General features: G+C 35.8%; 1 protein-coding gene across 1 annotated transcript in view; it reads left to right on the forward strand.

Annotated features, from left to right (window-relative positions):
* The window catches only part of LOC146004934 (alanine aminotransferase 1), a 109,660-nt gene that overhangs the window by 69,690 nt on the left and 15,919 nt on the right, over positions 1 to 24,051 (forward strand). The window contains exons 5-9 of the mRNA XM_083143986.1: positions 13,397 to 13,510; positions 15,211 to 15,340; positions 19,160 to 19,239; positions 20,474 to 20,594; positions 22,446 to 22,567. Of these exons, the coding sequence (XP_083000112.1) occupies positions 13,397 to 13,510; positions 15,211 to 15,340; positions 19,160 to 19,239; positions 20,474 to 20,594; positions 22,446 to 22,567 (567 nt within the window). The remainder of the gene's footprint in view (positions 1 to 13,396; positions 13,511 to 15,210; positions 15,341 to 19,159; positions 19,240 to 20,473; positions 20,595 to 22,445; positions 22,568 to 24,051) is intronic.

Raw genomic sequence — 24,051 nt, forward strand, 5'->3', positions numbered from 1 at the left:
TAGTTGGGGCTGGGGTGGGGATGTTTGCTCGAACCTTGGGGAAGCTGTAGGATGCTTGTATGGCATAAATGAGAAACAGGTGGAGCGATCCTTTACATAAGTTTTCCTGTTGGGAATGCTTCCGTCAAGACACATTGGAAATTTTGTCCCCTTGTAATCAGTGGCGGATTAAGCTTCCTCGCTGCCCCTAGGCACAAACTTAATGTACGCCCTTCTCAAAAGAAAAGTAGTAACTTATTTGCAGTATTTTTACAGGCTAATATAAAAATTAGTGAACATACTGAAATAAAAAACAAAGGATAAAAATCAATAACAAACAATTCATTTTCTGTATGTGCTATACCTAAAATTATGTAATGTATTGAGAAATTAAATTCACCACTCACCACTTTTTGTGTGATGCTAGAATATTTGAAATGTTTTTCCAGTCTGAAATGCCGTGAGTTGCGATGTTTGTCTTGCCCTTGAACAATCAGCATGATGCACAATAAACGGCACCAGTGCTGCACGAATATACCAAATAATTCCACAAAATTGATTCGCCATTTACAAGTTTACGAAAAAAAAAAACACTATTATTTAAAAATCTTGTCTTACCTGCAGTGAGTCTTCGCGATTTAGAAAAATCATTTTCAGCATTCTGATTAATTCCACGTCTTAGAAGAATGTCAACTGTAGACTCACTCAGACACCACTCGGCAGGATCGTCACTAACGAAATTAGCACTCTCACTGTCACAATCAGTAACTCCTACGAACTGAGGGGACACTACCTAAGGTGCACTTTCTTCCTCCACTAAACCCACAATATTTTCGACATTTTGCGTTTCACAGAGTTCACTTGATGTAGCCACGTCCACTTCGGCTTCCACTTTTTGAACTGCTTTCGGAAATCACTTGTTCCTTTCGCCTAAAACACGTGTCCACTGTACCAAGCTTTTTCTGTAAGGTTGCTCCTCTTTCACGCTTTGCGTTTGCAAGTTTACGATAAGCCGCCCCACTTAACTTTGTTCGCTTCATGCTGCCTGCTGCATAAAAGAAAAGAAAAACCACCAAATCGCAAACGCACTAGCAACAAACTGAATGCACCAGCCAGAGAATACAGTAAGACAAAAACTAGTTGCTGTCCACGCGAAAGCTGCACTCGCTCACTCACTTATCAGCAGTGTTTATTTTTTTTTTAAGACTGGCATTGTTACAGGTGCGAGTTTCAAGCAATCAGTCTTCTTTCCTGCCTGGCCATTAACAAAAGCTTAGTGGAAGATCGAGGGGTATGTATTTACAAAACCAAACCAACAAAGACTGGGTGGCTTGCATTGTATTGTAAGCGATAAAAGCCACAGCAAGGGTTAAAAACAAATTGATTGGCACCTGAAGGAGGCAGAGCAGACGAAACATTTCTTGATAACACATAAATCCGATACATCAAGGTTTATTTCGTATGAAGCGAAAGTGTTGCAAACCGTTGATTAGGTTTCATAGGTCTAAATTGTCACTGTGTACATAAGACATTTTTTATTATTCTTGATATTCTGGAAAAAAGATTTGCCGCTCCCAAGAGTTGCCGCCCCTAGGCACGTGCCTATTGGGCCTATTTGGTAATCTGCCACTGCTTGTAATCAAGGCACCCCAGGTTTGATACCCAGCGCAGGCACATAGTGCTTTGGATCTAGTCTCGATTAGCTTATCTGTGCATAAAGTGGACTCAAATGAAAACCTAGGTAAGGCACCTAGTTGGGAGATGGGATCCCCTCCTGCTCCTCCATTCCCCACATTGCTCATCATCATCATTCTTCCTCTTTCTCACAATTTGCCAAAAGTGACAGAAATCTACTCTAGATAAGAGTATCATTGTCATGATTAGTGAAAGTTACAGAAAAGCGACGTAAGACTAGGAAAAATACATAAATTTGGAAATTGTATATCAACTAAAGAAAATTGTCGTTTCGTACTTTTTACAATATCATAAAATATATTGAGGAATCTGACGTGTAAACCCGAGTCTTCTAAACGTATTGTAATTTTAAAATCAATGAACAAATATTATGACGAAAATAATTCTAATTCCAGAAAGTGTATTCTATCGTTCTTGTAACAATAATTTCTGGTGTGAGCATATATACTGACAATGATCAATATCGTTAATGTACTGAGCAATTGATTGCTGGCACTATTGCTTTGTCATTGTAGAGGAGAATGGATCGCTCGTTTAATTAATGACATTTGCTGTCTCTTAACGCCATGGATATCCACAGGATTTGTTCCTGGATGGCGCAAACTAGGCCCTTTTTCCCAGGTGTGCCGCAAACGAGGCATGTTTCTCCCCAAAATAGCGATGCTGCTAAAAAAAACATAGCTGTCAGTTAGTTATCTGGATATTAGAATTATTCAGATTCTAATGAAATAAATTATGCGGATATCTATAATGTGCGATACCGAGATATTTATAATCTAGATTATCCATATTTCCACATAATAGACTGTCTTTTTGAACCTCCTACAAAAGTAAGTGTTATTGTAGATATTTTTTTGGTGCTGTTGCCACATTCAAATTTTACGTCAAAATGCTGAGAAGAAATGCAGCTGTAGCGAATTCGCTACAACTACAGAAATTTTGTAACTACAATTTTCAAAATGTAGCGCCGCTACAGCTACAGCTACAAATTTTGTAGCTAGCTACAGTAGCGATGCTACAAGTAGTATGCTACTTCCAACCACTGCTTATGCTTATTATAAGAAGTACTCAAAACATTGTGGTATATTCATATATAATCACCAGAGCTAGGAATTTTAGGTGCTGCACCTTAAATTATTTTGTGTGAAAATGGCTAAAAAAGTGACCCATCCCCAAAATAAGCACGTATTGAACTCTTCTCATGGTGTTTCAGTTGCACCTTTTTGCACCTTTTTCACAATCTCAGAACCTTTTCCACCTTTTTCACAATCTCAGAACCTTTTGCACCTTTTCGCCCTTTTTGCATCTTTATCATTTTTTTTAATACAACTCGCGTGCTATTTAACCCCACCCACATTCGAGGCACGGCTTCTTGGCACGCGATTCTTGTTTACTGCACAACAATGAATCGGCTTTCGTCAGTTCTTGGACGTTAATGTAGTAAGCGCACGGACCTTAAACAGTGCCAACAATGACGCATTACAATTGCTAGAAGTTGTGCTTTTTTGTCCTATGCTGTATTGTTTACGAATTGTTGTTCAAACCCTACAATCTTCAACAAGGATGTGGATTACCGGTTGAAAACAAAATACGCACCACTTGTGTCTGTTGACGTTGAACGTTCTTTTTCAACTTACAAGTATCTGCTTAGTGACCGCAGATGTAGCCTCACTCAGAAGAACATAGAAATTTTGAATGTAATCTATTTTAACAGTTTTCTAGATGACTAATTCTAAGCAAGTAAGAAGAAGCATGTTTTCCTTTATGTCGCTTTCTAATGTATCAAGAAAATTTTCTTTGCTTAGTTATATTAAACGATTTAAAACCAGAGAATACTCTATGTGTTTATCCAGACAAGTTGAATCATATATGTATGCACTGCTCACAATAAATTTTACATCTAAAAATTATCACCTATTTTAGCACCTTTTTTGTACAAAAATTGGCACCTTTTTTGCACCTTTATTGGCAAATTTTTGCACCTAAAATTCCTAGCTCTGATAATCACCTATAAAAAGGTGTCGTATGGCATACTGTTGCGTATCAAATCCAATTAATTGAACAGAATATAAAATACCGTCTGAAATAAAGTAGTTCTCGTAACTAGGGCTCGGAAGTTGATGGAAAATCATATTTTTTTCTTCCCTTGAAAACAATGTAGACTTGATATCTGTCCGTTGCCTTTAGTTAGAACCAGATAACGATATTATTATTTTGCATTTTTGGCCTTTTTTGGCTTCGAGGGTTCAGTAATTTTTTTTGTTGTTGTTTTTATTGCATTTTTCTTCATTTTTGAGGCTTGTTTTTCTCCTCCCTTCTTTCGTGAATTTTAAATGCATTTGCTAGCATAACTTACATACCGTATTGGCCCGAATATAAGCTGCACCCTAAAATTTTAAAGAGCTACAAAAAAAAATAAATAAAAGAAAAGAAAAGAAAAGGTGATACCCGAATATAAGCCAAGGGAAGAAAAGAAAATACCGGTAACCATTTACTGACAGATTCAGGGAAATATAATTAGGTAGATACATATTTTATTTTATCATAAATACAGTACATACAAAATACAGTATCATCAGTGTGGTATTTGTAGGGGGAATGGGAGGAATTCCCCCCTCTGGATACTCGTGTCCCCCTCTCTGCTTGATAAATTTTATCCCTGGGGGGAATGGTGTTTGGGGTGAAACAAGAAATTATTGGCAATTTAGTTACTTTTCCTACTTCACCATTCAATTGCAACATTTTCTGTCAAGACAACTGGAAGCTCCATTTGGCGAACACAGATGTGGCCTCAAGCGCTGCTCTATTCCTGGAACTGCCAAACAAGTGGCCAGGGTTGAAGATCACCTCCCCTCTTCCCTTTTCTTTGTCCACGGAATTTGGTAGGAAAATGCATGTGAAAGTTACAATTTGGTTGTCACGTGACTCGAACTTGTCACCTCAGAACGTCTGTATTTGTATGAGTGGAACAATTGTACACAAAGATAGCCTACATGGAATTTTTGACACAAGTGCGCGAGCCCTTTACGAAGTCATTTTTTAAAGAACAGTGTGCTTTTTTAAATAATGAGTTAGATTTCTTTGTGAAGCTAGAATATTAGTGGAAAAAGTGATCATTACGAGTTCCGGACTCTGCTATATTGGGAATCTGCTTCAAAATTAACAAAATCTGATAAAGCTGGTGGCAGTGAAGGCTGTGTTGATCAAAGAATCAGTTTTGAAAATTTGCAAGTGCATCTACACAGACGGAGGTGGTAGTAAAGTATTGAGTTTCTTTGTTTGTTGCCCATGAAAGATTTAACAAATGTAAAATTACGTGACATGGATGGCTTGATGTATCTAGTGATGAAGTATATACACGTACATTATCTTTCATTGCCCACCTAACAAATTGTCAGAATTAACAAGGTAATAGAACTTGTGTTAAGCTCCTTTGTCCTTAGATGCAAGTTGATGAGTATTTTTTATGATTTCGTAAATGTAAGTAATTTAGCAGTCTTGGGTGCTATTTTTCTGTGGTAGAAAACTTTTTGATTCTGCCTCCCCCCAAAAGTTATGCCCAAGTTTGATTCAGATCCCCAAAAGTTAGGTCGCAGACTAGATTTCTGGTGGTGCGTGTCAAAATATCACTTTAAAACTGTAGGCAAAGTCCCGATTAGCTGTTCTGATCATAAAGTGGATTTGGCCATTTCTTTCTGTCAAGGTACAAATTTATATGGGCAATTTTTCACATATTATTAAAAATATGTCTTGTTTTAAGCTTTTTTTTTAAAAGTTCAGTGGCATAAATGAAGTGTGCAGTGACCCCATTTACCAATTAAAATTGTCACCTTGTAATAAAGTGGTTCCGGGTTTGATACCCGGTGGAGGCACAGGGTGGTTTGGTTCCCACTTTAAAACTGTAGGTCCAATCCCGATTAGCCTTACTGTGCATAAAGGTGGACTTAAAACACCAAATCAACCAATCATATTATATATATATATATATATATATATATATATATATATATTATATCAGGTCTTGCAACAATATATAAGCATTATCTCATTCTGTCTAGAATCCCCTCCCCCCTCTGGAAATTTCTTAAATACCATACTGAGTATCATTATTGAAAAATTAAGGTTACAATTGTGTTCAAGCTACTTCAAAGGTTGCTTTCTGTTAACTACATTTTAACATCATATTTGACGAAATGTTATAATTTTTTTAAGATCGCGAATATAAGACTCATCCTAATTTTTCACAATAGAAATTTGAATAAAATGTGCAGCTTATATTCAGGTCAATACGGTATTTAAAGTTCCTCACATGGTCCTTTTAGCAAGTTCACCATTAATAAAAAATACGGTCAATGGAAAACACAATATTATTTTAACTGAAATGTTTGCCAACGCATTAAATAATTTATTGTGGGAAATTTAATTTTCCTCCAGCAAATTTAAAATACTTTCTATGTAGCTTACTTTGAGGTTCCCTTGCTGACCTCTATGATCACTTTAATCTGTGCTTTTAAAGTAAAACTAGTCACAATATAAAAATAAAATGTAATCGTATTTTCAGATGCTGGCCATCTACTGTATTATGGAAGGTACATTCTGAAAGTAGGTGAATAAAATATAAAATAAGAAAGAATAAAATTAAAAATATCCCTTGTGGTGTATTTTATGTAACCTTGAAGTAAGAATAAAGAAAACTACATCGGTACTTACACTACCAAACAACGGGTTTCATCGAATTATTCAACTACTCTTGTAATTTATGAAAAATCCAGCTTTCATTATCAGTGAAAATTGTTTTTAGATTATTTTTCAAAATTTTCAGGTCATTTAAGAATTTTAAGGTCATGGGTCAATTTTTTATGTCATCAACTTCAGAGCCCTAGTCATAACTGTGAAAAAGGAACTTCATATTTAGCCTTTTACTTTACAAATAAACCCATATAGCCTGGTGCAAATTCTCAGAAATGTGGCTGTAAAAAGTGTAGGAAGCATTTTTGAGGAAAAGCGGGCAAACAACATTTTCTGAATGTAATTAATGTGCTGATTACGAATATTTTGTTTGCCACTCTCGATTTTGATGTTATGTGCTTCAAATCGCTAAAAAACAAAATGGCGGCCATACGAAATGATCTCCAAATAACTTTTGAAGGAACAGAAACAAAATAGTGATCTTGGTGTCAAACATTATGTTTTTGGGTATGCTGAATCCCAATATTATGATTTGTAATCTGAAATTTGAAGCTGTTTGCTCCAAATCGCTAAAAAACAAAATGGCGGCAATACGAAATGAGGTCCTAATAACTCTTGAAGGAGCAGAAAGAAAATAGTGATCTTGGTGTCAAACATTATGTTTTTGGGCATGCTGAATCCAAGTATTATGTTTTCCAATCTGAAATTTTAAGCTATGTGCTCCAAATCGCTAAAAAACAAAATGGCGGCTATACGAAATGAGCTCCAAATAACTTTTGAGGGAGCAGAAAGAAAATAGTGATCTTGGTGTCAAACATTGTGTTTTTGGGTATGCTGAATCCGAATATTATGTTTTCTAATCTGAAATTTTAAGCTATGTGCTCCAAATCACTAAAAAACAAAATGGCGGCTATACGAAATGAGCTCCAAATAACTTTTGAGGGAGCAGAAAGAAAATAGTGATCTTGGTGTCAAACATTGTGTTTTTGGGTATGCTGAATCCGAATATTATGTTTTCTAATGTGACATGTTTGAAAATTGTTGTAGTTTTTTCCCTCTTTTTTTAAACAAAAGAACCACAAATATGACTAAACCTATGATACATTTTTTTTTCTTTTTTTACTTTATTTCAGAATGATAGAAACATAGAACCATGGATCCACTTATAAATTTGAAAAGACCTGCACCTTTGAGCCATCATCTTAAGATGTTTCTTATCAGTTCCTTCAGAACATTGCCACAAACAAAGGATTTAGCTACTTCAGATATTCAAGATACTCTCCTCAAAGCTGAAACACTGGGCCAGGTAAAGCTAGACACCTTCGTGAAGGAAAGGATGATGGCCCCTGGTAAAAGTCACACACAAGTCAAGTGATCCTCTACATAAGTCAAATGCAAAGACCTTTAAGTCACTCTATGAAGTTAAATTGGTAGTAAGTTGCAAGGAAACCATTTTGAAAACTGACAGGAATATTCTCCATCGCCTCGTAACTGCCTATGAGGCAGGTCGTAATGTGTCGCATTTTGTGTCATGAACTAATGCCAATTCCAATCTTCCTTGCCAACACAAACGGAAGTCTGAGAACAGGAAACAAAGCCATTCTAGCTGATGTGATGACCAAGGATGTAATTTGTCCACCTGATATATCAATTCCGTCTGCGTCATGCCTTATAATAGATGGTCAAGCATTAGTTGTTGCACTTGGAAAGCCTGCAGGAGTTTTAAACTTTGGTCAACTGGCAGATGCATTTCTTAACCTTGTTGTTTCTATGGGAAGAAGCTTTAAGAGAATTGATGTAAACTTTGATCGGTATAAGTCAACTTCAATCAAGGCTGGAACAAGGTTAGGTGCTTGAAACATGCTCATTTAGTAAGGAGAGTAATAGAAAATGGATCCGTGTTAATCCCCAACAAATTCAGTGACTTTCTTGCTAACTCGGAGAATGAAAAAGATTTGGCCTGTTTTCTCTCTAATCATTTGATCAACAAAGCTTCTGAAGACAACATATTTGTAGTTTCCGGTGGATTTCACAAGGAGGATGACGTACGAACAAACAATCGTGATTTGTCTATTGAAGGATTGCAGGCAAACCACGAAGTGTATAGTGCAGGAGGCCTTAGAAAGATCGCTTCGCGGGCTTACAGCAGACGACAATATGGGGGGTGTGTCTGCGAGAACCAATCAGGTCCGCGAATGAGCGAGCCCGGTTGCCACAGCTAGTTCGCTGCACCCTTCTGGAAGGGTGAGTGACCTCTGCCTTTTGCTACCTCGGCCTGTTTTTTTTCTGCTGAGGAGCAGACGACACGAGAGGATCGGCAATAGTGTGCGAGCGACGTCTGCTGTTAGCCCGCGAAACACTCTTTCTAAGGCCTCCTGCACTATAGTTCACTGTCTTAATTCTGGTGCTGATAACATTGTTGTCTCAGCACGTGATGCAGATGTATTAGTGCAATTGGTAGCGTTATTTCACAAGATTAGATGTACGAAATTGTGGTTGCGAGCAGGAACATAAAAAAAAAAAAAAAAAAAAAAAATACATTCCAGTACATGAAGTCAGGCAGAAGCTTTCATTTACGGATCCTGTCTTCGAAACTCTCATCCCATTCCATGCCATAACAGGATGCGACACAGTATCCTACATTGCTGGGATCAGTAAGAAGACAGCATGGAAAATATTTAACACTAATAATAATGATCTACTAAATCTTGGTGTTGACGAATTGAAACAAGAAACAGCACACAAGGCAGAGAAGTTCGTATGCAAGTTGTATGGTGTACTGAATGCAAGCAGCTGTGATGAAGCCAGAGTAAAGCTGTTCAGCAAAGAAAAACCCCACAAGCACTGCCCCTCACTACCGATGCTCTACGGTTACAATGTACAACGGGCCCACTATCAAGCCATGGTGTGGAGGCAGTCGGTCATACCAAAACCTGTGTTACCACCACCTACTATCTTGGGATGGAAAATGGTTGATGGACAGCTCGTTCCAAAACTTCAATCGCTGCCACCAATTCCACAACCCTGCTACAACATTGTCACCTGTGGATGTTTGGGTGGTTGTATATCCGCTACATGTTTCTGCAGGAAAGGCCAGCTTGTATGTACTGCAGCTTGCAAATGTGCAGATACTGGCACTAAGGAGTACATGAATATTCGTGACTAGAAAAATGTTATACTATTTTTGTAGGCAAAATAAGGTTGAATAAGGATAACGTGCGGATTTATCATACACTGGTAATGTTAATATTTCTTTCAATATGGTCTTATGTTTTGAATAATATTATTATTTTGCATCTTGACTTCAGAAATGTTCTATACTTTTTCTGTATTAAAAACGTACTGTTACACTGTTTTATTCCTAGTTCAAAAGTATGGATACGAAACATTGCATGGATGCACGTATCCGCCATTTTGTTTTTTAGCGATTTGGAACTAACAGCTTAAAATTTCAGATTAGAAAACATAATATTTGGATTCAGCATACCCAAAAACATAATGTTTGACACCAAAATCACTATTTTCTTTCTGCTCCTTCAAAAGTTAATAGGAACTCATTTCGTATGGCCGCCATTTTGTTTTTTAGTGATTTGGATCACATAGCTTAAAATTTCAGATTGGAAAACATAATATTTGGATTCAGCATGCCCAAAAACATAATGTATGACACCAAGATCACTATTTTCTTTCTGCTCCCTCAAAAGTTATTAGGACCTCATTTCGTATTGCCGCCATTTTGTTTTTTAGCGATTTGGAGCACATAGCTTAAAATTTCAGATTAGAAAACATAATATTTGGATTCAGCATACCCAAAAACGTAATGTTTGACACCAAGATCACTATTTTGATTCTGCTCCTTCAAAAGTTAATAGGAACTCATTTCGTATGGCCGCCATTTTGTTTTTTAGCGATTTGAAGCATATAACACCAAAATCGAGAGTGGCAAACAAAATATTCGTAATCAGCACATCAAATACATTCAGAAAATGTTGTTTGCCCACTTTTCCTCAAAAATGCTTCCTACAGTCAGAATTTTCGAAAATTGTCCCAGTTTAATAAGAATTACATGGATGTATCAGATCACTAAAATTACCAGTAATTTTACCAATAAACTGATAACGTTGATGTGCCTGTATCGGGTGATATCGACAGGGGATTAACCTGTCTTATCAATAGGGCTCGGGTAATTATGCATTTTGCGTATTGCATATGCAAATGCATATTTAAGGATTTTTAACTAAAAATGCATATTTGTATGAAAAATAAGTTGTTGATGTACATATTTTTGTACCCACCGAGCATATACTGTATTTATTGATCTTCTCTTCGCTTCTCTTTTCTTTTTCTTTTCTCTGTCTTTCTTCTTTCCTGGATTGTATGAAATGTGGCAGGTACGTCATTCTCACCTAAACAATCGACTAAGCTGGCAACGCTGCATGCAAGTTTCTTATTGCTTGTAGGTTAATTCCTGCAAGTGAAACCCGATATGTTTAGCTACCATTGTGTTGTGGCATTCACACAGCTCTTCTCTCTGTCCGTTAAACCTGTACGGTGCGAGAAGTTTTCTATTTTCGTACAATTAAAGTGCATATTTTACACTTTTTTAGTGCATATTTTGCATTTTTTTAGTGCATAACTATCAGAGTCCTACTTATAAAAAACATAAGGAGCCTGTAACAGTGTTCACATTTCTGCAATATTGTTGTTCGTTGTGTGTATGTAAATTTATAATTCATGTGCCCAGCTTTTGTAAAATATATGAAGTTTCTTTTTCTAAAGCAAAACCCATTCAGTCACCTGTTTGCATATATAAGTCAAGGAGGTGAATGAATCAATTACTATCGTCATGGAATGTTTGTGCTTTAATGTTGGATTGATATAATATAGGTTATTAGTATTGCAAAATTGTATATGTTTCAGTTTTTGTTTAAGCCCACTTTATGGACAGATAGGACTTGGGACTGGACCTACAGTTTAAAGTGAGATTCAAACCATCATGGGCCTTCCTGCACTGATATTAAACCTGGGACCCCTTGATTACAAGATTTCATTCCTAATACATATATGTACATACATATCTATATATACATTAAACAAGGTTAGAGTGTGTAGCAACTTTGAAACAGGTTAATACTTGTAGTTCCAAAACAGATAATAAATTGAATAATTTGCCAGTGTCGCTTCACAGAAATACTTCAGGTGAATTGAATGGTGGCATTTCAAAAATTCATAGTACCCACCTTCAAGGGTGCCATGGAATATATCTTAGCAATTTTAAATGAGAAAGGGTTGGGGATCAAGTAACCTTTTTGCTAATATGAAAATTTGCAGGAAACATTGATGTGGGCCACCATATTCTAATGTTTGACTAAAATGTATTTCTATGAATGGAAACTTGCTAAGAAATTCAAGGCCCAAATCACACAAGTGAGCCACATCATTTTTAACTGATTTGAACAGTAGGTGTTACATTAACATTACAAATGTTAATTTTCCTTCCTGCTTAATTATACCTATTTGTATTTTGAGAGGGTTTCTTTAAGACTGAATTTTCTGTTTGTCATAATGTCTCCAGAAGTACATGATGCACATTTAATATGATCTTGTAATTTTTAATAATATATTTTTGTACTTTAATGACAAACTCTGCAGAATAAATATTTTTCTTATAATGACTCTTTATAGTTTATAGTTACTATTGGATTAAAAATTATAGATACTAGAGTTTGGACTCCAATTGAAAATTAAACAGTAGAAATGAGTTACATCAAAATTTAACTTGTTCAATTCTGCATTAATCTGTGCTAACCAATTTTTTTTTCGAGTATTCCTTCCAGTTTTTATCGTTGTGAGAACAAAAAAAGGGCCGGGTTTTTTTGAGTTTTGCAAACGATCTCCATCATCAACACGGCACACAGTGATGTCCGTTGAACGGAGCAAACTGCCGACGAGCACTGCGAGTCAATGCTTGTGATCTTGCCACGTTCCACATACAGATTTACTCCTCTGAATAAAAATCTATAAAACCGGTTTCGCAATGTGAATTGACAATGATAGTACATTTTAGAAACAGATGCAAAGAGCTTCAAAACAAGACCAGAAGCTTTCCTGACGACGAATGAAAAGATTTTCTCGGGCTATCGACCAGGTGAGTTGTGGAAAAGATTCCAAGCTTTCGAGAGCTTATGTCACATTCATCTTCACCTGGTCAGTAGCCCGAGAGACCTTTTCAAGACCAATATTGTATTTGTAGGACTACCCAATACTAAGGAAACGTTGTTTCACAAAATTGCTAAATACGTTTTTGTTTGTTTTTTTAACTTGGAAAACCTGAAAATGAAAAATTGAGTTTAAAACCTTCCTGCCTGCACCCTACTAAAATTTCGTTTCAATCGGACAACCCGTTTTTGATTTACAGAATTTCAAAGTTGGCAATCATTTACAAAACTAAAATAACTGGCGCTTTTTTTGTTCTCATGATGATAAAAAATAGAAGGCATACTCAAAAAAAAATTGTTTTACATAGATTAATGCAGAATTGAATAAGCTAAATATTGATGTAACTCATTTCAATGTAGGTCTACTGGTTAATTTTTAAGTGGAGTCCAAACTCGAATATCTATAATTTAATCCGACAGTAGTCTAGTTTTTTATGATCATTCAGTTGATTAAAATCTCTTATTTTTAAGAAATTTATTTAGATATGATTTTCTATTTCTCCTTTTCAGAGCTCCTTAAACCAACTTTTTTGTCTTTTAGATTATTTATTTTATATTTTGTGCATGTGTTGTTTAAGTAACAAATTATTGAATTTGGAGAGAGAGAGTGTGTGTGTGTGTGTGTGTGTTAATTTCAAATACCACTGAGTACAGATTTTATACAAATCTACCAGATTTGTACATTTTAAAATTATCCTATAACTTTGTATTGAAAGGTTCTGAAATTAATTTTGCTTTTGAGATACTGATTTTTGAGTCAATGCAGATATTTTTACTAGTTCCGTTATTGAATAGCATTCTCTTTCTTTTTCCAGTCAGTGTTGAAATTGTTAATTGCAGATGTAAATGGAAAGAAACCTGGAGTTATGATACCAATCCCTCAGTACCCTCTATATTCAGCATCTTTAGCAGAATTTAATATGGAACAAGTAAGTATACGTTACAATAAGTAGGCTATTCTTCAGCTGTAATTGAGTGCTGTGTATTTCAAGTTAAGAAAATGGTTCATATTTACTTGTACAAGTGGTTTATAATGATCACAACAAAAGTTCCAGGTTTGATTCATCGTAAATGGAGTAGATGGAAAATAAGAAAAGTAGACAATGGAGTGTCTAAAAAAATCCAGTCTCTCTTTCCAACTTATCCTTTAAGTAGTAAAGACTACTTTGTATGAGGGGAAGTCAGTAAATAAGTCACACTGATGTGGGATAGCTCAAAATAGTAGTGAGTAGTTTATAAGGGTGTCATTAGGTGGCAGCACAATCCAGTTTCATAATTTAGTTAGCAGTCACTAATAGCAGATGTGTGCATTGGAAGCTCAGCTTAAAAATGGCAACCTTACTCGAGGACTGTGCGTGGAGGTAGTACGAGCTGACAAGCAGGTGACGATAGACAGCATAGCAACTGCAATAGGATGTTTTCATGGTTTAGCCTACAGCATAGTATGGGAATGATCATTTGAATTTCCGAAAAGTGTGCAGATGTTGAACATGAGGTGCGACTGTGTCTGGGACAGCAGTCCAAAGACTTTTATGCAGCGGGTTCTAGGGACACTGATGAAGCGACGGGATAAGTGATTCAATGTTGGTGGAGATTATGTTGAAATATAAACACAGTTTTCAAGTCTGTATCTCACTTAGTATTTTTTAAATAAATGTTTGTGGTCTACTTACTGACTGACCTATGTATAAGGGTTGTTTGATAAATAAATGGACTGAGCCTGTTGTTTCGGTGCATGTGGAAATGAGGAAAACAAAATGATTGTGTTTATTGATACACTTTTCTATTGCGCATGTTACATACACATTGTTAGTCATCTGTTTTGTTCGCAGGTAGACGTTCGACCCTCAAACGTGAATGAGTGCAGGGATGGATTCCTCCAGATATGCATAACGGTGTGTGATTCAATTCCTGTGTCCTGAGTGTGTGTAGCCAGCAGAGATTGTTCACCTATTAAATGCGGTGTACAGGGATGAAGCTTTGCAGCATACTTCAGTGTTTAATTGGTGCAAGGAATTCTGAGAAGCGAGAAGAATCATACACCGTTGTGCATATCTGGAGGAATCCATCCCTGCACTCATTCACGTTTGAGGGTCGAACAAAACAGATGACTAACAGTGTGCATGTAACGTGCACAATAGACAAGTGTATCAATAAACACACTATTTTTTTCCTTATTTCTACATGCACCAAAATCACAGACCCAGTCCACTTATTTATCAAACAACCCTTATAGTAATTTAAAAGTAGTTGTTAAAATAATATACCAAGAATATTGATAATTTTGCATTGTCATCAATATCCTTTCTATTTTTTTTAATTGAATATGTTTATTTGTAAAGCAACACTTTTCCTGTGGGAAGGTGCTATTATATTAACGTCAATTACAGGGAGTGAAAGGAGATATGCCCCTCCCTCCTTATTTTTTTTCATTGAAGGTGAGAGATATAAATGTGTCATGAACAGTTGAAAGTTTATGGAAACTAAATCATAGTTGAAGCAGTTACATCCATAATAATGTTGATATATTTACACCAATGTATCTTTTAATCATATTTGTTACATATGGTAAATGAGCCTTAAAATTTATTGGAATTCAATTGTGAATTAATTGCTATTTCTTGTATAGGTTGGATATTATCTGGATGAGTCCAAGGCTTGGGGATTGGAGATTAGTGAACTTCAGAGATCTATAAATGAAGCCAGAAAAATATGTCATCCAAGAGCGATTGTCATCATAAATCCAGGAAATCCAACTGGTATATACGTTTTTTATTATTATTTGTTTTTTGTTACTTAAATGTAAATGTAGTCAGGACACTTCTGGGTTGTAACAATTACATTGAAAGTTAATGAGTGTGTTACAAGCCAGAAGTCTGTGACTGTGTATGATTCATTTATAATGTATGAACTACATTAACTACTGTTTAACTAGAGCTCAGCTGATGCCGATATATAGGCTAATACTAGTGGTGGCCGCATGGAAAGTAGCAGGTGAAATATATTTACCGATACCGGCTAATATTTGTCTGCCATTTTGGTCTTTTTGTGGGGTTTACAAAAATGCTACGTAACACTTTTGCAGTTTAATTATTCTAGAAAGTAATCAAAATTTAAAGTTTGGATTTATGTTACATGTGAAAAACTTGATCTTGGGATTACATAATATGCATAGGGCTGAGCCGATACCAATAGTATTCCGATATTGGTATCGGAAAGTATCAGTTGGAATTTATTTACCGATACCGACCAATGCTTTTCTGGCATTTTGATCTTTCACTGGCTTCACAAAAATGACATGTGACCAGGGTTGGCAAGATTTGTGTTTTTTCAGAGGGGGAAAAACAGTTTTTTTTTTTTTTGTTTTAAACAGGTTTTTAAAGTTAAAACAGTGTTTTAATCAAGAACCGAAAAAACATGTTTTAAACAGATAAATATAGTGACATTAAAAACTATGTGCAGTGTATTAAGTTAGGAACAAAACTGTTTCATCCATAAAATATTCAATATAATATTCAATTTCAAAAATGTTTGAAACACTTATACCAAGAAGATAGCCAGGAGTTTTATAGCGGATCACAGGTATTCATCACTGCATGTTTCTTTGTTAATTGAATATATATATATATATAATATATAACCCTTTCATGGAGTCTTAATTATCCTGGACATTATGCAAATATCGAAGTTTCTTTTTATTTACCCCAGTTTTGTGTGCTAATACTGAAATTTGTGATAACATGACCTGTAATTTAATATTCTGATGTAATTATTGAATGTTTTAAATCAAAAAACTTGGTAAATTGTTGCATATAATTAGAGTACTTACACAGTAATAGTAACCAATATTTTGAACAACTTTTAATTATTACAATTTCCAAGTATCGGAATCGGTGAAAGTATCGGCATTGGTTCACAAAGTGGTATCGCCTCAACCCAAAATATGTATTTGAATGTTCTGATGTAATTTTCTAACATTTAAAGAAAAAACTGCTAAAATAATGCATATAATTGCAGTGGAATACTTACACACTATTGTTATTTTAAAAATTTGAACAACTTCAATTGTTAAAGTATTCAGGCATCGACATTGGTGGCAATGGGTATCAGCATCAGTATAGATACAGTATTGGCCAAATTATTGGACTCATTGTGAAAAAGAAGCACATTTCCTTGTGTGTTCTAACTAAATGTATTTGAGGATTCGATTGTTATAACTTTTTATGTGATTAAACTGTTTGTCTGTTTCGATATAATCTTGTTTCCCACAATCCTTTCTGTTACTGTGTCCAAAGAATAGATTGCAGCACGATTCTTTGCATATTCGCAAAAATGCCTGGAACAATACTACGTATATTGTTTACCATGTTATTTATGCTATTTTTTGGTTATAACAAAGGAAATAATATTAATTTTGGTTGTTGTAAGGGTGTTCTTTATTTGCATCTTCGGAACAACATGTAATTTCATAAACCACGTGGTTTGAAGTTTAGAGAATAGTATGAAAAGGAATTGTACACAAACAATGAATAAAATGGGCTCAAAAAGAGCCAAAGGGGGTCATACGAAGTACTGACAGTACTTGCAGTGTGTATAACAATGCAATGTGTATCACAAAACATTATATCTGTCAAATTTCTTTACATAAAGTGAGTTTATCTGTGCTTCATTTTTCAACTAATGAGTCCAATAATATGGCCAATACTGTATTAGTGCAGGCAGTGGCGTAGCAACATATCACGAGGCTCTGGGTGAGATTAGAATGCAAGGCCCCCCCCCCCCCCGTTGAAATCTCAATGTGAATCAATACAAAATCCTCAGGGATGTGTCAGTAAATTATCATATTTAAATAATTATAATAAATTACTGACAAAATTATATTTAATAATTTCACTCACCCTAAAAATATATTTCACTCTGTATTCCGGGAGCTGAAATCTGAAGGTTTAAGGCAGGTCCGTACCAAGCGAAGGGTCAATGGTTGCCATGCCTTCCCCCTCCTCCTCGAACTATGAAATATATATGTGAAGATATAAAACCCTATGAAAATAACATTGACGATTTTTAAGATTTTTCAAGAATTTCAATTTGATTGGATTGGATTGATTTGGTGTTTTAAGTCCACTTTATGCACAGTAAGGCTAATCGGGACTGGACCTACAGTTTAAAGTGGGATCCGAACCACTATGTGCCTCCACCGGGTATCGAACCCGGGACCCCTTGATTACAAGGCGACGACGCTACCACTGCGCCATCGGGAAGGCCTAGAATTTCAATTTCATGCTTGCATATGTGAATTGGTTGTTTGGGGGGAGGGGCAGGGGGGAGAGGCAGGCACGAGAAGTCTGCAGTCTGTTACATTGAGTAAGTTTTGTTTTATAACCATTGATGAAAGTCTACAAGATATCCCGCTTTAGTCGGGACAGTCAATTCTTTTTAATTCCCATCCCGAGTTTATTGTAGGAAGGAAGGAAACTCCGAAAGCATGGAATGCGTTACACTTGCTTCGTGACAGTTGAAGGTGCTTTATTGTTAACTTATTAAAATTGGGAGTGCAAGGTCAATAAGAAAATACAAGACAGAGCGCTTTGAATTTTTACGTAAATGTTTCACATGAGAAGTACGATGATAATTTTACTTTTTTCGGGCCTCCTTAGGCTTATGGTCCGCCTACCTGTGTGTTACTCCACTGATTTGACGTATTCATTCATTTATAACATTTAACTAGAATTTAAAAGCAGATAAAAACAATGTTTTAATTTTATGGCCCCCAAAATTAACCTTTTCCATATTTTTTTTCTCGCTTCTATTTATTAGATTTTTTGTATCAACCCCATGGGACGGGAGACCCCTTTAAATGCGAGTCCCAGGGCGGTCGCCCACTTCGCCCACCCTTTGTTATGGCACTGAGTGCAGAGTGGAATCGAATCACCTCTATTTTTAACATTTTTGTTGGATATTATAAGAAGAAACACATTTGTTAAAATCAACAACTCAGAGATGGAAACGAAAGCTTGGAAAAAAACTTTTATTTGAAGTGTTTTTTATCGTGCTGTTTGTGCGTTTTGTGTTGATTTTAACAAGTATGTTGGCGGCACGGTACATGAGAAGCATTTTAATGTCACAGAACAAAACATGTTTATAATAGGTTATCAGCAGATATCAATGGTATTGCTGTTAGCAAATGTGTTGAATTGTAATCACCAATATCAGTCAATACTTTTTTGGACCTTGGGTGTTCTATGAAGTATGTAAAATGACACCCACAAAGGGAGTTGAGCTAAAACTCATAACTTTTAATGAATTCTTTGCTAATTTTTTTGGATCAAAAGTGAACTTTTTGATAAAATGACACCTGTTTCAATTCAATTTCAATTAACTCACATGTATCTTTGAATATTTTAGATGAAACTGACACATTGGCATATGTAGTTGCAATTTCCTCACAATTATAATTATTGTAAAATAATCTCAATTGCCCAACAGTGTCAAAGTTTAACATTATGTTTTGCTGCATTTTAAAATTTTGTTTTGTACTTTTCTAACTAATTTGCTATTTTTGTATATTTATTTTTTAGGTCAGGTGCTTAGTAGGCAGAATATAGAGGAAATTATCAAATTTGCCTACAAAGAAAAGCTATTCATATTTGCAGATGAGGTAAGTATCATATTAAGCTTTTATGACCTTAATCTTAATACTGGCATCTACAGTATCAAATGCGAATGCAACAGAAAATACATACATACAATGCAAAAGACTCATCAATGACCGATTTGAAGACCACATAGGATACATACGCAGGAGAGAAAGTTCTTCCAGTTTGGCCAAACATATCATAGAAACCAACCACCAATTATGACAGGATTGTGTTTCCTTCCTGGCACAGGCAAAAGGAAAAATAGAACAGGATGTTAAGGAAGGTGTACACATGATCAAAACCACAAAAAATCTTCATGACAATTTATGTGGAAATCTTTATTTATTATGATACAACACAGTAAAACTTAAAAATCCATCTCCCCCTGCCAACAATCCAAACATACAAGAACTTACCAACACTGCAAGACCGCTACGACATCTTCCTGGCAAGTAGCGCCAGGGGAACTTCAACCGCTTCTCTTCCGTCGCATCTCGACCAGCCCTGATGATGATTCCGAGATGGAGTCAAAAGCTTGGAAGAACTCCAAAAGTGTTTTTTATCATGCCGTTTGTGTTTTTTTTTATTGTTTTCAACAAATATAATTGTTTGTCGCTCTTTCCCATCTAAAACCAGAGTGCGCATTACACACGCACATGTAATATATATCCGTAAATACAGTACTCTGAATTGCTTTCAATGACTACAATTTTCAAGTATCAGCATAGGCATCGATGGGAATTGGTAAAAGCATTGTCTCTGGTAAATGTTCTAAGTATCAAGGTTGAATCGGCACAATTCTATTTTCAATCTTACCTATTAATCAGCATGTGACTTTGTAGGTTATTTTTCTTTCTTCTGAGGAAGATAACCAGTGGTTACTGAAATCTTTCACCATCATGTGGCTACTTCAGAAGATTTGACAATATTTGTTTAAAACATGAGAAAAAGGAAAATGTAGTAAGATAAGTAAAAACAGCAAAGCAGTTTGAACAATAATGGCCTGATGCTGAGTGCAATGTATGTGCTCGAAACGTTGGACTCTTTTCATCATGTTTTAAGTCCAAATCTTGTCCAGACTCGTCGAGCCACATTATGTTGCAATAGCCAGAGGAAGAGGTACTTGCCAAGAGTGAACCTTACTCAAATGTGTCTGTGTTATCCAAGATTTGCGATCATATTGATGATAAGAGGCATGATTGTTATATGTTGTTATTGCGGAAAAAAATTACATGTTCTTTATTCATTTTCCAGGTGTATCAAGATAACACCTATGTCGAAGGAAGAGGGTTTCATTCTTTCAAAAAGGTGTTGACTGAGTTGGGCCCTCCATATTCAGGCATGGAGCTTGCATCATTTATGTCAGTTTCAAAAGGTATGGTTATTGAAATTCATATTATTTCGCACTGTAAGCAATTTTCATATGCATTTTATTCTCTTAAGGTAAAATCCACAGCAGTTACATGGTTACATAAAATAATTAAGGTGATGAAAGAACAATTCACACTTTTTTTTAGTAAAGTGTGGCATTCACTGTTACACTATGCAACAACAAACAATTGACCCTTAATCGCTTTGTAATAATGGGGTCCCAGGTTTGATACACAGTGGAGGCACATAGTGGTTCGTATCCCACTTCAAAATGTAGGTCCATCTCGATTAGCCTGCCTGTGCATAAAGTGGACTTACAACAACAAATCACCAATCCTGATCTTTGTCATTAGCCAAAATTGGCAGAAAAATAACTAACTAACTAACTCCCTAGCCTTCTTAAACCCGAAGGTTCATGGCTGCAGCAACACAGGCCTTCCATCTTTCCCTATCTTGAGCAAGTTCTATATACTCTTTTCCATCCCTACCGATTTCCCTTAGGTCCATCTCAACGTTGTCCCTCCATCTTCGTCTTGGCCTTCCTACAGGTCTCTTACCATCAGGTTTCCCAACAAGAATCCTGTAAACTCCTCTTTCCTCTCCCATTCGTGCCACATGGCCTACCCACCTAAGTCTTCTTGATTTAATTATTCTAATAATATCTGGACATGAATACAAATTATGTGGTTCTAAATTATGTAACCTTCTCCACTCACCTGTCTCCTCATCCCTTTTAGGTCCAAATATTTTCCTAAGGATCTTATTTTCAAATACTCCCAATTTATGTTCCTCTTTCAATGTAAGGGACCAAGTTTCACATCCATATAATACTACAGGCAAAATTACTGTTTTGTATATTTTAACTTTTAGTTTCTTAGATATTAAACGAGAAGACAAAAGTTTATGGAGAGAGAAGTAACATGCATTTCCTGAATTAAGCCTACTTTTTATTTCCTCTTTAATATAATTTTCATTTGTTAATTTTACTCCTAAGTACTTGAATTTGGAAACTGGTTCAAATGAGTTGTTATCAATAATTAGATTTTGATTATTACCTAACACTTGGTTTCAGCCTGTAAGCAAATATTTAGTTTTCTCTTTGTTAACTTCCAAACCTATCTCTTTAGCAGTGTTGAAAAATATTTTAGCATTATTCTTAATTGTATTCACATCATCCCCCAGTAAGTCTACATCATCTGCATATGCTAACAACTGAGTTACACCATTTAATTTTAGTCCTTCTTTAGTTTCTTTTACCTTCCTAACAGCATATTCTAAGGCAAAATTAAAGAGCAATGGAGATAATGCATCTCCTTGTTTTAACCCATCATGAATTGTAAATTTGTCAGACATATTAATACCCACACGAATTTTACTTTCTGTTTCACTGGTGCATATTTTTATCATATTAACAAGCTTCTTAGGTATTCCAAACTCTACTAATATATTATATAATTTATCTCTTTTGACCGAATCATATGCTTTTTTGAAATCAATGAAACTAAAGTAAACCAGATCAATCAATCTGTTACCTATTATAAAATAAACAATGTGCTGTTTGTAGCTATATAGTGAATAATAATCTTTCACAAATATTGGCATTTCATAAAAATATATGATAGATTTATGTTTAACATGTCCATAAACAGTTTCTTGTTACTTAGCACTGAATATTGGTTATTAGTAAATTTTATATTGGCCTGTTAAATTATAACACCATTAAGCCGTGTTAAGTAAGCAAAAATAATAGATCATTTTCTATCTTGTGACAAGTGCTCACATCTTGCTCTGTATGTAAGTATGTCTTGTACTTTGTGTACTGTAAATAACCATTTTCATTATGTAATGTCTGCAGGATACATGGGAGAGTGTGGACTCAGGGGTGGATATGCAGAAGTTATCAATCTTGATCCAGGTGTGCGGCAAATGTTAAACAAAAGTATTTCCGCAATGCTTTGTCCAACTGCTCTTGGCCAGGTAATTCCATAGTTTTTATGTATTTATTTAACAGAGGATCACAAATACAGCATTAGCTATTTAATTGTACCTAGTTGTGCCATAAGTTCTGATACACATGCCAAGGAGTAGAAATAAAACTCAGTACACGTAGGTTGACAACTGAAAGGTCATGGAGCTTTGTTGCACCTCTCAGATGTACAGTAATACAACATTCACTCGAAATGGCTACCTTTTGCCTTGACACAAGCCCGAAGTCTGTCTGGCCATGCATCTATTGTGGCACGGATCACCTCCATCGGAATTTCAGTGGCTGCTTTCGTCAAGGTCTGTTTCAGACTTTCCAAATTAGGGTGATGCATTTGACAGACCTTGCCTTCCAACACAGACCAGAGTTTGTAGTCCAGTGGGTTAAAATCGAGGACTGCTCGAGGGCCAATCGTCGGCTGCTATGAAGTGTGTTAATGATGCGGCACATTGTTCTTGTCGACACGTTCATCTGCTTTGCAAGGAGAGACTTCTTGCGACAGGGATTCCGTTGAATTTGCTCCCTGACAGCTTTGACGAGAGCTGGTGTTCGGACTGACTGCGGAGGACCACTTCTAACATGGTCAGCAATTTCATTGGTCTAACCAGACCTTTTGATCGTGCGATAAACAAATAATCTGTTAATGCCCAGATGTTCTAGGTCCTTGAAAATCTCAGCAGGCATCTTCTTTGCCTTCAACCAGTGCTGCACGCTTCTGTTCGATGTCCATTTTACACACTTTCGTAGCTCTTACTGACTCCACCAATCTTGAACAGGCAACACCTATGTTTCTAAGTGTATTTTACCATCTTGCCACTAGATCGTGCTGGGTTTGCAGTGCCAGCAGACAGGCGATAAGTTTGTATCAGAACTGGGTATTTAATTGTATATTTAATTGAAAAACACAAGGTTCATAAGCAAAAATCATAGTAATAAACATTCAATTTTGGATGGAAAACCTGAATATGTTGGGAACTTTTATAATAAAAAAATCGTAGCAACCCTGTTTTACAACATGCCTATGGAAACCAGGCTTTATCACAACATGCCTTTGAAGGTCAGTCATTATAACGAACCCATGTGTTTGAATGCAATCACGATCTTCTCATAGTTCATCTCTAATGCAGGTTGCTTTGATTAGAATATGCCCTGTTAAAAAAATGTTTCTGCCCTGTTAGATCTTGTATTGTCATCTACAGACACCATGCCTTGAACAAATTTCTTGTACACCATAATTTTTTGCCAAAGGACAAACAGAAAATGAAAATTTTTGCGTTAAGCAGTTAGACTTGTGGGTATCTAATTGTTGGTTCATGTTGCAAGATAATGCCTGACCACCCACCGCTCTTGCATTTTGTAAATTTCTTGCTATGCACTCCCACATCCTCCATACTCACCTGATCTCTCACCATGTAAATTATTTTGCAATCCAAATGATAGTGACGAATGAATTGATGAGCAGGCCGAAAGGAGCTTT

Source organism: Lepisma saccharinum, chromosome 22 (assembly GCF_977018435.1).
Source record: "Lepisma saccharinum chromosome 22, izLepSacc3.1, whole genome shotgun sequence".
NCBI classification, from domain to species: Eukaryota; Metazoa; Arthropoda; class Insecta; order Zygentoma; family Lepismatidae; genus Lepisma; species Lepisma saccharinum.